The 20,026-nt window shown below is 34.3% G+C and overlaps 1 protein-coding gene across 3 annotated transcripts; it reads right to left on the bottom strand.

Moving 5' to 3' along the window:
* LOC139513470 (uncharacterized) lies at nucleotides 1-11,351 on the bottom strand. 3 transcript variants are annotated; one of them, XM_071302018.1, is made up of 3 exons: nucleotides 10,864-11,350; nucleotides 7,089-7,141; nucleotides 1-1,479 (listed from the first exon to the last, which is right to left on the bottom strand). In XM_071302018.1, exon 3 carries the CDS (start codon nucleotides 1,477-1,479, stop codon nucleotides 28-30), a length of 1,452 nt encoding a protein of 483 aa, XP_071158119.1. In that variant the 5' UTR covers nucleotides 7,089-7,141; nucleotides 10,864-11,350; the 3' UTR covers nucleotides 1-27. The 3 variants fall into 3 exon arrangements, with proteins under 3 accessions (XP_071158119.1, XP_071158120.1, XP_071158121.1); XM_071302019.1 differs by lacking the exon at nucleotides 7,089-7,141 and having other exon boundaries at nucleotides 10,864-11,351; XM_071302020.1 differs by lacking the exons at nucleotides 7,089-7,141; nucleotides 10,864-11,350 and adding an exon at nucleotides 5,085-5,214.
* Nucleotides 11,352-20,026: the final 8,675 nt, after the last annotated feature.

Genomic DNA, 20,026 nt, shown 5'->3' on the forward strand with positions numbered 1-20,026 from the left:
ACATATTGGCAGACACTATTTTATTATTCATAAAAATCTGTCACGAGAAAGATCTCTGTTAAATTTTGGTGTTTCAAAATCAGCTAAACCGGGAATTTCATATCTTTCACCGAGTTTTGGTAATCCAAACTTTTTCAAAATACCATCTGCTTCAGTTCTAAAGTCGTGAGGAATAGTTTTCCGTGATTCTGGTAATATCGAACTTTGCCCGCTATTTGGATGTTTAGAGGTGTCCAATTTAAAGCCTTCCATAGCAGTGTCAACAAAATCCTGCCTAATTTCTAAATGATCAAATAACACTGAACACGTGCGTCGTGGATTGCGCATCATATCTTCAAACAGTAGTGGCAAGAGTGGGACGCCAGCTTCAACAAAGTCTAAGCATGTAGCTATATTTGCAGCCCATGCTATTGTGAAAGCTGAAACTGTTGTCATATTCTTTTGGTCTACAATAGGCGGTGTTCTATCAAGTACAGAACAGTATTTGTTATACAAAAGCCTGCGAAAACATGGGAATACAGTAGACAACACTTCACTGTCTAATATATATCTAGATATCATATCGAATTCTTCGTTACCAAATATATTTAAAGATGATGCAATCGTTTTTAAACTGTTTCGATACACATATAGTTGGTAGATATGCGGAAAATTCCTATAAACGTCTCCCATTTGAATTGTACAGCAAGGTCTTGTCTTTACACAAATCATTCTTGCTCTTTCGTCCGGTTTGCACAAAATACGAATTGCTCCTGGAAGTAGCTGTTCATACTCTCCTTTTTCAAAATTATTATTTTTCTCTAGGAAAGCAAGCGTTGTTAAAACATCAGGAGAATTCATTACTAACATACCTGGAAGCTTGGCAAACATTTGAACAAGCATAGTAGATCCACAATGTCCAGTATTAGAGATCCAAATAATAGGAACACGCGGATTTCCGAGATCATGGGCAATTTTATGAAAAGCTGGCAAGGGCATTGTTATTAAACTATGAGCACGTTGAAACTGCTGGATGTACATAGGCGTTCTGGGTTGCTGGGTTCCAGTAATGTCAACTCCTTCCGGAACCTCTACGAATATAACTTCATCTTTCGTCATACAGTATAAAGATACTGTTGGCTTTAGTATATAATTTGGGTGTTTAAACGCTTTGTGTGTAGTTATAAAATTTGACGGATCTGCCATTGACGTACTAATGAACTTCCGGCGCCAAAATATACTTTGAACATGGACGCTTTGCTTAAATTGCAGGCCATGTTTTGCATCCTTTCGAGTTTTCTCTACCCCTGTCACAGCCCATGTAAATTTTTGAAATGTTAAAACGATAGTTTGTGTGAGTTTGTAGAAGAAATATGTTAACACTATAATGATGTATTGTCTGGCTTTGTTCAATCCCTTGCTGATATTTTCAAGGTGTTTATTGTCAGATTTAGACTTTGTGTCCATTGTTGTGTGATTCTTTTCTCGGAAGGAAGACATCTGAAATAAAAATTCAAAAAAATATCATTCTTCGTTCATAATATACTGTTAACAAACTCATTATTTGTGAGAGGAAAGTTAGTTGTTGGTAAATTGTTTTGCAGAGTGAAGCAATTTTTGACTCGGAATTATAGATTGAATATATATATAGTGATAGTATGTACAGTTTTTATTTAGATGGTGTAGACGTTACTCCTACTTTGCTAATGTATTTTATATTAAAAAACACTTCCTTATGGTATATTAAACCATAACTGTATTAGCCAGTGGTCTGATATTCCAAATCAGATATACCTAAGAAACAGACTACAACCAAGAACTTACACAAATGACCTCAAATTGAATGAGGCTGATACGGTTTTAACTACAGAACTTCATTGATCACAAATAAAATTATTGTGAAAAAATGTATGTATGCAATGAATGTTCGCAGTGAGATTAATCTAAGAGACAAACAAAATGTTATCTTACAAAACAGATATTAGATAACAAAATCTCGTTTTCTATATTCTCGTGTAATTCGCTTGTATCTAAAATTCGTGCCCCATGTTTCTATCACTGGAGATTGTTTCTTACACGAATTGTTTCTTACACGACAGGAAAGCTTCATATTAAAGTATTTTGCATGGCTGGTATAAATGACAGTTTTATGTTCTCAGTGACTTTTATTAGACGTATATCTATATGGAGTTATAAATTATCAATTATAATACACTTGTTTTTATTCTTGTCATTTCTAAATAAAGCCAATGCATTTGTAAACATAATAAAGAAGATAGACACATTTTCTGTTTAAAGGACAAGACGACAAAATGTCCAGATTTCTTTATTGACAAGATCAGTTAATTTCAACAACTACATTTTCCTAAATCAAATAGAATTTGATACACTGTGCGTGATTTGAATTTTAATGTGTTTTTAAAATGATTCATTCCGGCAGTGTAATCATTTATAAAAAAACATAATTTACATGAAGGTATTGCAAATCTGAATAAAATCACCACCATTATATATCGAAATGCATATTACCTTTAATTAATTATTCTAGAAAATGTTAAAAATGCAACAATTAAGGATCATTTATTATAAATGCAAATTTGAATTTTAAAACATCTAAAAAATGATATTAATATCTTTTTTCTTTGCCACAAGTTAATGTCATATTGTATGTAACGATGACAGAAAATCAAATGAAGAGATTCCACAAATTTTCTAGCTGTGAACCAATCATAGCGCACCAAACTACTAGAGGCTGTGTCGCTCACCTTGGTCTACTTTGTATGTTAATATTCATCAAAGGACACACTCCAATGGAGACAAGAATAGAATTCAATACAAACCTTCTGTTTTGTTGATTTTGTATTGCTGAGCCTGATCACTTATTCTGTTTAGTTTCTCTCTATTTTCATTGGTTTTTGCTCAAAACACGAAAGAGGGCAATAAAACTAAATCCGTATTTCAGGGGATAATCAATCACTCACATAAAGGGTGACAACCTACTACCTATATCAGTGAATATGCCTCGATAATGTTTGTGGCCAAGTTTGGTTAATTTGGCCTAGTAGTTTCAGAGGAGAAGGTTTATGTAAAAGTTGACGGACGACGGGCGCCAAGTGATGAGAAAAGCTTACTTAGCCCATTGGGCCAGGTGAGCTTAAAAGGGAAAATCTACACGAGCAGGTCAACGACACAGATTCCTCGTGGATATACTTATCATTCAGAAGCCACACTTCAATGATTTTTGCTCTACTGTATTTACGGAATTGAAAATTTTAATATGAAGGCGTCCGATGAATATCATATGATGAACCTAAAGGCGTTTGATGATTAACCGGGTACAGACCTTTTATTCGAGGATATGTACTGTTAAATGCTGAAATTTCAATTAATACCACCTTGAATTTTATAACATGCTTGTATTTATGCCCCATTTATGGACATTATGTTTCCTGGTCTGTGCATCCGTTCGTCCGTCCGTCTGTCTCGCTTCAGGTTAAAGTTTTTGGTCGATGTAGTTTTTGATGAAGTTGAAGTCTAATCAACTTGAAACTTGTTACACATGTTCCCTATGATGTGATCTTTCTCATTTTAATGCCAAATTAGAGATTGAACCCCATTTTCACGGTCAACTAAACATAGAAAATTATAGTGCGGATGGGGCATCGGTGTACTATGGACACATTCTTGTTTGCAAATAGTTAGTGTTTGTCCTTCTGAGGCTTAACATATTGAGTTCCGCATTGTCAATTTGTTCCTTTATCCATTTCTGATCCTATAACTTAATTCACCATACATATGCTGTACATGCAAAAATTTAAATATGGTTACTTCAAGTATCTTCTAATTAGGTTGAAATTGATACCGTACAGTGACGTGTATATCTATTTACATCCTTGATCTTTCGTCTTTTGAAAGATCAGTGGCTGATCCAGAACTTTTTATAAAGGGGGTCCACTGACTGACCTAAGGGGGCTACTCCAGTCATGCTTCAGTGATTCCATATAGAATCAACCAAATTTTTTCAACAAAAGTGGGTGCCCTCCCCCACCCCCGTCCCTTGGATCCGCCTATGTAGATAACTTTATTTCTGTATAGGCACCAATGGCTGCTAATATAGAACTGTGAAATATCTTGATTATAACGACATAAGACTAACAGACAACAAAGATTATTTTCATATCTAATTAGAGCATAGGTTTCTATCACATGTGTAAGGATTTCTGGTTAAAAAACATGCAAGTCATTCTATTTCAACTTAAGTGTCTCAATCAAAACACTGAATGTCAGTGTAAGTTCTTCTAAATTACAGTTCACAGACTCACCCTCTCTGGACGTCTTACTGACATTTTGGAAAGTTTCTACCACATAAAAATCCCTACAATACTAGTTTACAAATTTCTCCTGGCAATATTTAGAAAATATAATTGCATAACTATAATTACTTTTCCAGTAGGCCTAATAATTGCAGATTCATATGTTTTCAAGACCACGTGAAAAAGATATGTGTAATTAGGCATATAGATTGTTAGTATAATAAGATATTACTAAGAAAAACAATAACTTTATGAAAGACTAATTTTTCAACTCTTTGATGAGTTTACACAGAAATGAGAAAATATCAATTAATCAAACCGTTTTCAAACGCAAACTAACTTCAATATGTCAATCATTGAACGTCCGTTGGCAAATAGTTCAGACATAATTAGGACGACAACAAATTTACAATAAATCAAAAAGGAAGTTTCTGCAATTTAAGTGGGCTTAGGTAAGAACTGTATGAGGTTGGACTATCACTGGGAAATATGAGGAATATAACAAATTTACATCGCAAACAACAACCTTCAAACTTCCTAACAAATGTTTGTATGGGTTTTTACATCCCGAACTCGACTCTGCCTGACTGAAGTTATTCACTCCACTCAAGCGAACCGTCACCATCTCATTTAAACCAAAAAGACGTATTAAAATAGAAAATGAAAATGGGGAATGTTAGAATATGAATGAATTGATTGCCGCTTGAATGAAAAAAAAAGACCACTAAATGTATCACTGAAGTCGTTTCTATTATTATGTTCTCAAGTATTAAAAAGTGCAGTCTTACTTACATATCTTCATATGGATTATAAATCCTTATATGGATTATAATACCAAGGTTTTTTGGTGATTTTGACAATCAACAGATTCGAATTCATTATGCCATCAGTTAAGTCAACATACAGACGCCTATTCAAAAATGACACATAGTCAAGAAAATATAATATTTTCTTTTTATTTTTATTTAAACCATATATGGGTTGATGGAGTGTGACATTTACAGTAAGCTGGAGCCGCTTTGTAAATTAAAACGTGTCCTGCATACATAATAAAGATAAATGCGGAAGTGTCATATATCTAGATTTCGCATTTAATTTTAACTAACTTTTTAAATTAAAGTTAAAACAACATCAATCAAATTCAATTATCAATTAGATGATAGAGTTTTTTTCTTCTTCAGGAAACGTATAAATAGTATTTTGTTTATCCTCAGGTTTAAAAAAGGGGGAAATGACTCAAAAAAGCAATGTCATATCATAGCAGGCGACCCATCACCAAGTAAAGAATAAGATAAGATAAATATGTATAAATGATCAAGGGACATCCTTTTATATGTTCGATTTTTTAATTAGCCAGAAACAATGAATATATTACACCTTAATTAAAAGTATAGGTACACGTAAACCCTTACAAAATATGACTTTAAATCTTGAATATGAAAAGGTTTTTAATCTGACACTTGTAGATGTTTTCTACAGATCTGTCTTATTACTGTATGTTACAATAAGATTGTCAGTCAATTCTTTTTACAATATTTGTTACCATTTTCCCTTGTATAGACTTTCACTATGAACATGATGCATTGAGCAGATAAGGAGAATTTTGCTCCAATCTATCATGGGGGTAATCTTCAACCTGTAGTGAGGTGTAGGTTTTGTTTCATGTCGATGACCCTAGCAATAAGAAGTGTTCCCTTTTAACTGCGTGCCAAGTTCGTGTATTAAAGGTGTATTATTTATTAACACACCAAATCCCTTTTTTATAATAAATATAAACTTGTTGTCACAACGCAGGTGTTCCAGTCATTTAACTTGACACACTAAGTAAATATAACTTTAAGATACACACAACTTCAGATGACCTAAAGTAAAATCTGTCACTACAGCTAATAGATGATGGGTCAATGACAACTTTTTAGACACGTCATTTGTCAGTGTATGTACATGGCTTCTAAATATAGAGCTTTTTCTGAAAATCGTATTTTAAGATTATTTATGTGTCGTACATGATATGAAATTAGGCAGCAACCCAACAAAAGGAAAAGACTTATGCGTCTAATATATATTATACATAGAAAAGTATGCTTACTTATCGACCATTGTACCCAATAGATATAGAAAGATGTGGTATGATTGCAAATGAGACAACTCTCCATCCAAGTCACAATTTATAAAAGTAAACCATTATAGGTCAAGGTCTTCAACACGGAGCCTTGGCATACACCGAACAGCAAGCTATAAAGAGCCCCAAATAATTACTAGTGTAAATACATTTAAACGAGAAAAAAAACGGGTTTGTTCATCATACACATCAATACATTAAAAAGCAAATGATGTATTTTAAGGCTACATGTATAACCATTTTACCCGCATTTTCCTATGATGAATTTGGCTATTGTCTAAGTAGGTTTTTTTCAGATCTAAGCTCTTCAAGTATCCAACTTGAAGTAATATATTTACCCCGGCTTTAACAGTTTTGGTTTTAGCGTTTCTGGTGTTGGTATATCCAGAAAAGTGCTTCGATTGCACAAAGCGTTTATCAAAAATATTAGATGTAACGTGTAAAACTGAATAACATTTTATGAATAAGTGTATTTATTTAATGAATTTATTTTTAGTACACCTTTACTCACAGCCTGTATTAAATTTAAACTCTTATAGAATATATAAATTCTACTACTAGTAGGTCTTACCAACTTTCCAACTTGAACACTGTGAGTGAAATGTGTTGAGGAAATATAACCGACTTTTGCAATTGAAGAATTTCTTAGTTGTTTCACCGTATTCAATACTTACTCTTTAAATATAACATTCAATGACCTTTGTAACACGTTATCGATAACTCCCTTCTGAAAAAGATGGAATAGTACATCTATTATTGAATTTAATTCTAAAACAAAACGAAGATAAAAAAAAAATGTAAATATATAAATAAATGTGTCATTCGAAAAAGTAGACCACGGGCAAATATTTTACATTTTACAAATCTTTTATTACCGATTAACAATGAGTAAGATATAATGTATCATTCGTTTACACGGTCAATACAAGTAAAGTGTTACTAGTATACATTTGTATTGCAATTAAAAAATTTCCTTTATATATATATATTTATAGACAATATTTTTTTTTTATTATTTAAGTCGCACCTCTTCATCATATAAAACATACAAACAGTTGATAAAACAACATCATAAAACATACAAGAGCCACTCATGTATATAAATGAATGAAGAATGTGTCCATGGGACACAGATGATGCCCCGCTTGCATATAACGCTATACAGGTACAAAATATTACATATAAAAAAGAAGATGTGATATGATTGCCAATGAGACAACTCTCCACAAGAGACCAAAATGACACAGAAATTACGGCCATCATCAACGAGCAAAGCCTTTATCTCATAGTCAGCTATAAAAGGCCCCGAAATGAATTTGTAAAACAATTCAAACAAGAAAACTAACGGCCTTATGTACAAAAAATGAACGAAAAACAAATATGTAACGCATAAACAAACGATGAAGCGTTGTCTCATCGGCAAGCTTACAATATCTATAACTCTAGAACGGTAAAAATGACAAAAATTTAAATTTGATGTGTGGTTTGACGTAATAACAATTGTGTACAACAAATTTCGGGACATTCGTGCGTACAGAAAGACATACAGTCAAACAAATGTAACAGGGTTTACCCCCCCCCCCCCAAACCTAAATCCCCTCGGCTGTACCGTGTGTTCCATGTCAAGAACATGACAGTTGTTGTCCATTCATTCATTGGATGTGTAATTAAGATGTTGCGGCCATTTGTTTTGAGTTTCTTGGAGTTCAGTACTTTTTTTTTAATCTATTTTACTTTTCAGTTGGATAAAAATTAGATGTGCCTCATATAACCCTTACTTAATCGTTTGCACACATTTTACTTTTAGCAATGTTCAATTTAAACCTTTAAAGCTTCACAAGTCAGTACAAAAGTGTACACTAAAACAAAACCAATCGAGACGGTAAGGGAGCTACCATTTGATTTTTATGGGGGGGGGGGGGCTAGGATGAAATTTGAAAAAAATAGGCAGGACAGGAGTTTTGAGTAAAAAAAAAGGCAGGATGAGACACTTTGCAAAAAAAAAAAGGCAGGATGACAATTTAGGTAAAAAAAGTCAGGATAAACTAATAAAAAAAAAGGCAGGACCAAATAGAGTGAAAAATAAAAAGGCAGGACAGAGATTACAACTAAAAAAAAATGCAGGACAAAATTTTTCATCCTAGCCCCCCCATAAAAATCAAATGGTAGCTCCCTAAGGACAAATTTCGTGTGACGTCAGTACCCGGCGTCGGTATTAAGATCATTCATATATAATTATTCAATAAAAGATCATAAAACGGACCTTACTCTTGTCTTTGCAAAGACAAGTGACTATCTCCGTCCTGAATTAGGTTCCGTGTTGAGGGCGTCTCCAGGTTAATTTGGCTGTTTACTGATCACTTCACAATGGCCTTACTATGTTTGTCAAACTATAAATTTATAGGTTTAATTTGATAAAAGTAAATAACATTATCAGGAAGATTTAAACACGTGATAAAAAATGAAATTGGTTGTAGTTGGAATGCTAAATCCGATCTAAACTTTAATTTAAAAGTAAATTTTAACTTTCTACCTGAATTGCACACATAGTCAAAATCAATACATGTATTAAAAACGGCAATAAAATATGGGTGTAAGTTTTATCTTGTCGTATAGAAACGATAAAATACCATTAATACACAATAATAAAAAGAGTTCGAAGATATGTGTTCTGCATTTATATGTATAATGAAAGGGCAGAACCAAAACATGTACGCAAATTACTTGAAAAGTTCCGTGAGGGGGTCTTAAACATAAGTTTGGAATACATTTTTGAAAATCACATAAAATTTAAGAAATTGATACAATTCAATAGATACCAATCTATATTCAGGACCTACATGAGAGTTTCATGATAGCATATTCATCTCCGATTTAAACTAAAGACTTTGTTATCTGTTTGTTGTTTCTCCACAGTTAACTGTAGCAACATTTCTTAGATTCTTTGAATACTTTTGCTTTCTTTGATTTACAACTTATAAGTCTAGATAGGCAAACGGTTACGTCGGTGATCACTTAAAACTGGTTTAACACAACACTTTTGTGTCTGTACCGAATTGGGCTATCTGAACCATTTGCGGTTACACAGAACCTTAATTAAGATGGACACTTGTCTTATTGTTGTTTTGATACCTTGTTTCTGTGTCTGTTTTAGTCAGAGAAGTTATATGTCAGCGGCTGATGTGGTTATTGTAACTGTATAGTATTTTTGCGTTTCATGTTTTCCTTTTTTAGACATTATAAATAGCGCATTATGACCTTTAAATTTTTTTCAGAACATTATTGCACTAAATAAACCAAACATAAATTATCGTAACAAGTAAATTACATAAATTACGTTTGTTTATGTCCCGAAGACAATGCGTTGCCATCCCCGACTACAGAATGACAAATTGGAAATAGCTGTAAGTTTACAAAGTCATGTGCATTAATTAAAACAATGTAAAGTACAAATATATATATTATTTAAACCGTCACCTCAAGTTTCTGTAATTATATTTTTCATATGAGAATATCAATAGTGACATAGATGCAAACTTCCCCTGAATTTGTTTTACTGAGGCCCATTGGGTCAAAACTAACTGGATGAAATATAATAAACTTTATATGTTGAAGAGTCTATAATATATAAGCTTTTTTTTTACACAAGTCCATATCATCAAATGTTATTCAGAACTGCATGTTTATGTAAATATTGGATTGAAGAAGTGATGAACTACCGTTACCAAACTGCTTTAATTTGCATCTAAAAGAGCATGCGTAATCATTTTGTTAATTGTATCGATCTAATAAGTCGAGCCCTTTTCAACTGATGTTTGTTTCAATTTTGTAGTGAAGCCCCACTCTCCTATATTTATGGAGAGGGTTGCACACTCATAAACATACTTAAAAGAGCACATCGCATCCTAAATGAGCCTGTGCTAAGCCAGGATCCTGTTTCTAGTGATAGTCCTTATTTGTATGGCGACCATATCAAGTTCTATTGAGCTTAATTTAGGCTACTGGGTTTCTTCTCTCTAGTCATGTCATCCCCGGGGCCTTGTATAACTTACTGTACCATATTGATGTTCAAACTATTGTACCTTATTGTTCTTTTCTAAAATAATATCATATATCATACCGGGTACTATGCTTCTAACGAGCCCGTGTAATGGAAAATTTACACCACCTTTTATGTGTATGCTTTTTCTGGTATCCATAGTACCTGAATTACCCCCCCCCCCCCCCTTTTTTTCCCTTTTCTCAGTGTATAAAAAGTCGATGTAGCATACTAACTAGCAAAAAAGACTATAAATGAAGACCGGATAAAAATACTAAAACATTACCCCCACAATACTTAAAAGCAATGCTAACAGAGCGATGTAATGTGAATTAATTGGAAATTTTCATGAAATCTTTGTTAGCAGCAAATGCATGTTAATATTCGTTATTTGTTATCCCGGAACTTACCTTTTTAAATTTGTCGTCAACCTTTTAATGTCAATCCTCTTTCCAGACAGTTACAGTCATGAATTGAAAAATGTCCTAAATAAAATAGAATGCACCCAAATCAATCTTATGAACGTCCCATTTAAAGGGCGGGAGTTTATGACTCTAAGATTAGATGAAACGCATATATTGTCAACTTGTTATGCATAGGTTACAGTTGATACAACTCGTCGAATACACAAATAAATGTGATATTAAGACTGACATGCACGATTTAGCACATATTTTCCTATTCATCATCCATACAGGAAAGCTATATCAAATAGTAATTCAAATCCGTTGACATAATTTATGACCCAGTCAACATAAAGAGATATACGAATTTTGTGTTATTTACATACGAAATCTCCTAAAGTTTACACTGAATGAATTTGCGGTCCCGACATCTAGATTGGATGACGACAATTTTATAAGGTGATGTAAGCAATTTGTCAAATTAAGTGTGAAGAAGGTGGAACAAAATCACAAACAGATCTAACCTTTCATTATGATTAGTCAGCCGTATAGGGCACTAGTACTGACTTACTCAACAACCAGAATTCGAAATAAAAGGGACAGATTTGAATGTCTCTCTGGTATCCTTCGCCCCACTTTTGAGAAGAACATTTTGGGGAGGGTTGTGGGCCCTTTTTACTTTTGTTTTCTCTTTTAAAACAATCTTAGAAGTTTGTGAAATAACTAAAAGATATTAATTTATCTTATTATCTTTCTCAGATATATCGTGTTATATCTTATATAAGTATCAGTGTTATTTTGATCAAATGCTTTTCCAAAAAAACAACTTGTATCCTTGATAAATTCTTATAGATGACAGTGAACTGTGCAATAATGAGATCGATTAGAAAATATATCATTAAAAGAACAACCAACGAGCAGTCTCGTGAAAATTGCCCACAACCTTAGTGGCTGATGGGAAACACAAAAGCAGTTACTCTTTAGCAAGATTTTATACTTCAGTTTTAAACGGGAAACTTCACACAAAAAAATACGACAAAAGGACGATTTATCATTCTCTATGCGTATATTTCTTTTGGACAGTTATGTTCCTTGGTGCTATCTTACGATGTTTATCTATTTCAACTAGTTTTCTATGCCTGTCTGTGTAGTGATGTTACAGATTTCCATGAACGCAATCTATGTATCACTTATATCCCTGGTATAAATAATAAAGTCTCTGATGGACAGTTGTCTCATTGGCAATCATACCACATCTTCTTATTTTATGCATAAGACATCAAAAGGATAACTGGAACAGGAAAACAAATCATGGACGGTGCAACAGTTCACACCAAACACCAATACACGACTCATCAAAACATTTAAGGAACATATAGAATGAAATTCAAAACAGTGTAGCTGTGGCCATTGATTGACACATTAAAATCATCCATTGACTGGGACAATTTAGGTGAAAGTTTGTATGTAACGACCAATGATCACTATGTACTTTTTAAAGACACTTAAACTATGGGGTCACCAAAGGTTCTCAACACCTAAATAAAGTAATTCGAAAAATTAATCAGAAATAACACGATATTTTGATTTATATCAATTATATAAATCAAAACACAAAGGGTACTCCTGATTAATTTTTCGAATTATTTTATAATTAAAGGCGTTAAGAAACCTTTGGTCACCCCACAGTTTAAATATCTATCGTAGGTACGTGAATATTGGTCGTTACAGACAAACGTTCACGTAAATTGTCCCAGTCAATGGATGATTTTAATGTGTCAATCAATGGCCACAGCTACACTGTTTTGAATTTCATTCTATACAAAAGAATAATTATAAACACTTGGCTAGAGAAGGGGGGGGGTTAAGATCTAACAAAACATGTTTATCCCGCCGCATGTTTACGCCTGTCCCAAGTCTGGAGCCTCTTGCCTTTGTTTGTCTTGAATGGTTTTTTTAATCTAAATTAATTTATATGCTTTGGATTTTAGTGTGACGGGCCATTTTCACTGAACTAGCACAAGGGGCCAGCTGAGGACCACCCCGGACGCAGGTTTTTCTCTCTACGTTGAAGACCCATTGTTGTCATTCGGCTGTTGTATGATATTTGTCATATTCTCCATTTCCATTCTCAATTTTACTTATATTATAGATAGCAAAACACGAATATCTGATTTTTCTTACAGCTATATGAATTTATATCATGCATATTGTGTTAAATTCAAGAAAACTGACTCGAAATAGTTAAAACCAAATATCACGTATCCAATTGGTAACCTTAATAAACTGAACAAGAAATTCATAATGAAATAAACTATGACACTTCATTTTCAACTTAATTTGAAATGATGAAACCACCAAATGCACATAAAGGGAATTCAGACTAGCAACAAAATAGAAGATGGAATAACCGAATCTCAATTCATTTTTTTTACATGGCATGTACTTCTAAAGATATATTTCTGAATTTTACGGCATTTATAAAAAGAATCGAAGTCAGTTTGGTTTTTGCTTTGATAAAATTGAGAAAGGAAATGGGGAATGTGTCGAAGCGACAACAACCCGACCATAGAGCAGACAACAGCCGAAGGACGCCAATGGGTCTGCAATGTAACGAGAAACTTCCGCACCCGGAGGCGTCCTTCAGCTGGCCCCTTAAAAATATGTATACTAGTCCAGTGATAATGGACCTCATACTAAACTCCGAATTATACACAAGATACTAAAATTAAAAATCATACAAGACTAACAAAGGCCAGAGGCTCCTAACTTAGGACAGGCGCAAAATTACGGCGGGGTTAAACATGTTTATGTGATCTCAACCCTCCCCATATACCTCTAGCCAATGTAGAAAAGTAAACGCATATTAAACAATACGCACAATGAAAATCAGTTCAAGAGTAGTCCAAGTCCTCAATTAAACTGATTAAAAGATTATATCTTAATCATATGCATATCATGCACAATCCCTCCCGTTAGGGGTTTAGTATCATTCTATCATAAAATATACGAAAAGAACATATCCCGTGTCATACCAACAACTGTTTTTTTTTTAAATAAATGTGTTTAGTTTGATGTATATTTATTGCCAATCACGATATTTTACAAGGCAATTAAATCAAATGAGTTTAATGATGGACTCAAGTTTCAGCGTTTATACTAGCTCTATGAACTTTTTAGTTTTTATGTGCCTTTGCTTTACAAAAGCACACATGGACCTCTTAGAAAGAGTGGTTGTATGGGGTAATTTAACAAACAATGAGCATGCCAACTTTTGAAAACCTGACATCAGTCATCGTTTTCATCGTCGTCTTCTTCCAATATTGGTCGGTGAGTTATATAATTTCTACAACCATCACACCCTTCACATGAACAAATATTGGTATACGCCGATTTCTGTTGATTGCATACACAGTTGTTATTGCAAGCTGTTTTCCCTTGTCCGTATACGTACAAACAAGGTCTTGAAGGAAATCTACTGACATAGGTCCCCCAAAGAAAACAGAGAGCAAACCATTTTTACCCAATTACCAAACCAGAATCTTTGGAAAGTATGATAACTGGTCAAGCAATATGAGATTTTATCCAAACTTGCGTTTGAAGCATTACACGTGGAATGTGCTGTAAAAACGTGTTTTCACATGGGGGAATATTCAAAAGACTGGCATCCTTTTTAGCGGCAAACTTCACCCTTAGCTTTTTTAGATCATCATGAAGATACATGAACTTTCCCTTTGCATCATACAATGAGGCGATAAATGCACTTCCAATTTTAACGGCGATTCCTTATCTACCGTTTGAAAACTTATCGGATTTGGCACAACTTTTTGGAATTTTATCATCAATGCTCTTCAACTTTATACTTGTTTGGCTTTCTAACTATTTTCATCTGAGCGTCACTGGTGAGTATTATGTAGACGAAACGCGCGTCTCGCGTATCGTCCCCGAGGGTATCACCAGCCCAGTAGTCAAAACTTCGGTATTGACATGAATATCAATAATGTGGTCATTTTTATAAATTTCCTGTTTACAAAACTTTGAATTTTTCGAAAAACTAAGGATTTTCTTATCCCAGGCATAGATTACCTTAGCCGTATTTGGCACAACCTTTTGGAATTTTGGATCCTCAATGCTCTTCAACTTTGTACTTGTTTGGCTTTATAAATATTTTGATATGAGCGTCACTAATGAGTCTTATGTAGACGAAAGGCACGTCTGGCGTACTAAATTATAATCCTGGTACCTTTGATAACTGTTTACACCACTGGGTCAATGCCACTGCTGGTGGACGTTTCGTCCCCGAGGGTATCACCAGCCCAGTAGTCAACACTTCGGTGTTGACATGAATACCAATAATGTGGTCATTTTAATAAATTTCCTGTTTACAAAACTTTGAATTTTTCGAAAAACTAAGGATTTTCTTATCCCAGGCATAGATTACCGTAGCCGTATTTGGCACAACCTTTTGGAATTTTGGATCCTCAATGCTCTTCAACTTTGTACTTGTTTGGCTTTCTACCTATTTTCATCTGAGCGTCACTGGTGAGTCTTATGTAGACGAAACGCGCGTCTCGCGTATCGTCCCCGAGGTTATCACCAGCCCAGTTGTCAACACTTCGGTGTTGACATGAATATCAATAATGTGGTCATTTTTATAAATTTCCTGTTTACAAAACTTTGAATTTTTCGAAAAGCTAAGGATTTTCTTATCCCAGGCATAGATTACCTTAGCCGTATTTGGCACAACCTTTTGGAATTTTGATCCGCAATGCTCTTCAACTTTGTACTTGTTAGGCTTTATAAATATTTTGATATGAGCGTCACTGATGAGTCTTATGTAGACGAAATGCGCGTCTGGCGTACTAAATTATAATCCTGGTACCTTTGATAACTGTTTACACCACTAGGTCAATGCCACTGCTGGTGGACGTTTCGTCCCCGAGGGAATCACCAGCCCAGTAGTCAACACTTCGGTGTTGACATGAATATCAATAATGTGATCATTTTTATAAGTTTCCTGTTTACAAAACTTTGAATTTTTTATAAATATTTTGATATGAGCGTCACTGATGAGTCTTATGTAGACGAAACGCGCGTCTGGCGTACTAAATTATAATCCTGGTACCTTTGATAACTGTATCAAGTTATAAGCCTGATACCTTTGATAAATATTATCATAACTTGGAAGATTGAAAGAAGAACAAATTTCCTCTTCAAGGAGATGAATTATATCACATTGTTAGTACACGTGAGAGGTGTAGCGCTATAAAACAAGGTTCAATTCACCATTTTCTACATATGAAAATGCCTGTACCAAGTCAGGAATATGACAAATGTTGTCCATTCGTTTGCTGATGTGTTTTGTCATTTGACTTTGCCATGTGATTAGGGACTTTCCGATTGAATTTTCCTCGGAGATCAGTATTTTTGTGTCAAAGTCACCTGATTTACACTTGAGTTTTGAGGTCTTGGTCGTATCATCGAAAGTATTGAGAGAGGAGACCTCGACACAGAACTGTAGAAGACATGGGTTTCAGACTCATAAGAGCAGCCTTTCAAAAAATATTTTACCATCTGGTTGCCACGTTCAAGAGATTTACGAAGAGAATCATGAATATTATTGGGCTTTCATTTCTGTAGAAATACTAGTATGTATCAATGGCTAAGGATGATCGGCAACGTTAAATGGATTGGTCATATTTGAATGTATGTACCCTATGAAATCAGAGACATTCTTCTTGTCTCGTGGTATTGCCACTGGCTCGTTTTCTTCGTGTTCAATTTCTGCATCTGTGGCTAGTCCCGATCTTGATCTCATTTCAGAACTAAAATGCGCAAGGATGATTCTTGTAAGCATCCTTCGAAGTACAGCGTTTTTTTCCTTGTCAGTCCTATATGATGCCTCTACAACCTTTATAATCTTTAATAATAGTTTTCTCTGTAGCCATATCACTCCAGCTACTATTTAAAGCTCCATGTTTATGTCTGATTGAAAACTCACCTGACATAAAGACAGATTTTACCGTTATAGACAGATTCAAAAAGAGGGACGAAAGATACCAGAGGGACAGTCAAACTCATTAATGGAAAATAAACTGACAACGCCATGGCTCAAAATGAAAAAGACAAACAGACAAACAATAGTACACATGACACAACATAGAAAACTGAAGAATAAGCAACACGAACCTTACCAATAACTAGGGGTGATCTCAGGTGCTCCGAACGGGTAGGCAGATCTGCTTCACATGTGGCACCCGTCGTGTTGCTCATGTTATATTCAACATATCCAATATGTAGGCTGGTGTTCACCTAGCTTAGTTCGTCCGATTGGGATTTTGTTTTCAATTTTTTGGATTCGAGCGTCACTTATAAGTCTTTTGTAGACGAAACGCGCGTCTGGCGTATATATAAAATTTAGTCCTGGTATCTATGATGAGTTTATTGGTAATGAAAAAGCATCGCAACATTTCAGCTACAAATGTTAAAGCCACTACCCATTCCGTTCAGCCCTTATGTTCTGTAACAATATCTCAACTGCACGAAGAAACAAATCCCAAAATGCGAAGGCTGGTGATAGTTTACAAGAATTTATTCTGAATTCCTCAAACAATGGCAACATATGTTCTTGAAAATTAGAAAAGAAATGTGCAATATCTTCAGCGCTTTTGGGTGTTTTAGCAAATGAACTGTGACATACATTTGGTTCAATATTAATTAACGATTTTCGTCTTAACACCAATTGAAGAATGCTTTTAAATTAAACAAAAGAGTCATGAGAGCTAGCCACATATACCAAAGTTCATCCTCGAACACGTCTGGAATAGACCATTTTACATTTGGGCAACATTATACAATAAATTGTTTGCACAGCATATTGTTGACCAGCACGTTTTGACATATCTAAACATTGTTTCATAGTTGTAAATACTATTGCCATGTCGAGGCTTGGCATTTATAACCGGACCATAGGCTACAGACGAAATTTCAGATTTAGCCTTTTATAAGAACTGGTCCAAAAAGGAACAATTTGTTCAGTGCTATTTGCAGAAAACGGAATCGAATCTAGGTTTTGTCTCGAAAGAAGTCGCAGAAATTCCAAAGAAATAACGAGAAGGCCCAAACCGTTTTGTTGGCTTGTCGAAAGGTAAACATGCCATAAGATTGGTATTCGAATCATTCAACGTCAAAGATCTTTCTAGTCCCCGTTTAACCTTTATGGAACTCATGTGGGCGTTTGACGATTCGTTTTGATACTGAAATACAACTCTGGCCATGGAGTGAAATGTATTTTTACGTAAATATCGATTGTTACAGCATTTAAGTAAATATTTTCTGCTCCCTCCTGTATAATACGACCACCTATTCTAAATACAGTATTACAGTAAGTAATAGTAAGTAACTAGTTTATAACAGTGTCACAATCTAACATTGTACATAATATATTATACATCAGATAAACAGATACAGTCTCAAAACTTCGATATTTTGTTTAGTCTTTATTGTAGACCATCCCATGTCTCCACGTATAGCTAGGTTTAAAGAGTTCTTGAAAGCCCCTAGGTAGTATCGGCACGATTTGTTTTGAACAGTTTCTATTGTTTGTGTTTTGATATGCCCCAAATACTTGCCCCATATAATAAAACAGGCTTCATATAGTTTTGTAAATATGTCACAACGGAAATGAACTTTGTATAAAGTGCGGAGAGTGCTTTACTTGCCGACTTATTTATTTCCCTCACTGTACATTTCCAATTTAGATGTTCATCGAGCCACAATCCTAAATATCGATATTTACTGCAATAATCAATAGTTGTGTCTCCAAAAAGAAAGTTAAGTTTGAACGAGGGGTTGCGGGACAACGAAAATGTATTATTTTTGTTTTTTTTTAAATTTAAACTCAATCTCCACTTTTAACACCAATTTTGATTACATTTAACATCATTTGAAGAGATTCTTCATCTGGTGCTAGTAAAACAATGTCATCAGCGTATAACAGGATACACAAAATGTACGACTCATTGATCGGGATACCAAGATTCAGATTGTTTATTTCATCGACAAGATCGTTTACATACACTGAGAATAATGTAGGGGATATTTTGCAGCCTTGTTTTACACCCATATTATCGCCAAACATATCGGTCATATGGCCGTTTAATTTTACAGCATAGCGAATATCTACATATAGAAACTGTAGTCCTTTCAGAAACTTTCCATTTATGCCTATTGACATCAGTTTAAACTACATCATATCTCTATTTGCAGAATCAAAGGCTTTTTTGGCATCGATGAAACAAGAAAACGTTGAAAGTCTTTTAATTTTTCTATTAGTTATAATACTTGTTAGAGCGTATAAATGTTCGATGCAACCACGATCTTTTCTAAAACCATTTTGTTCATCGGCTCAGATGTTATTTTCTTCTAACCAGGATGATAAACGTGTGTTAAGAATATCTGCATATATCTTACAGGGAATTGACATTAGAGCTATCCCTCGATAACCTCAAGGATCACTATAATCTTTGTCTGGTTTTAATATTGGATTAATGAGTATTTTGTTCCATGTAGCAGGCACAACTCAATTGTCTTATGCATATTTTATTATCTTGAATAGAATATTCACACACGAGTTGTTACGAAGAAATTCGGCACATATTTGATCGAGCCCACCGGCTTTATTAAGTTTTGCTCGATAAACAGCCTTCTCAACGTCATCATACAAAATATCATTATTTAAGAATTCTGATTCCTTTCCTGAAAGATCTGTTATTTCATTTTCTAGTTGATGTTGGACAGTACATTGAAAGTCTTCGTCGTACTTACAATCAGTTACATTGAATAAATGTTCATACTTGCTTTTCCATGTATCATATACTGTTTTAATATCTTTACACACATTACCTTCTGATGTTAATACTTCCATTGGTATTGAAGAACGTCTGTCATTCGCTATTCCTAATTTACCAATTTTCTTCAAAAAGTCTCTTGTGTTGTTCTCTGTTGAAAGATTAAGTAACTCTTGCTGTTGTCGCAATTGATAACTTCCTTTCCTTCCTCAAAAGTTTATCGAACGCATTTCTCGATGTAAGAAATTGTTCTCGCACACGTTTCTTTTTGGTACCACATACTTTCCATACTTTTTCGTGTTCGCAGGTTTTATCCCAAA

This window comes from Mytilus edulis, chromosome 2 (genome assembly GCF_963676685.1).
Source record: "Mytilus edulis chromosome 2, xbMytEdul2.2, whole genome shotgun sequence".
Taxonomy (NCBI): domain Eukaryota; kingdom Metazoa; phylum Mollusca; class Bivalvia; order Mytilida; family Mytilidae; genus Mytilus; species Mytilus edulis.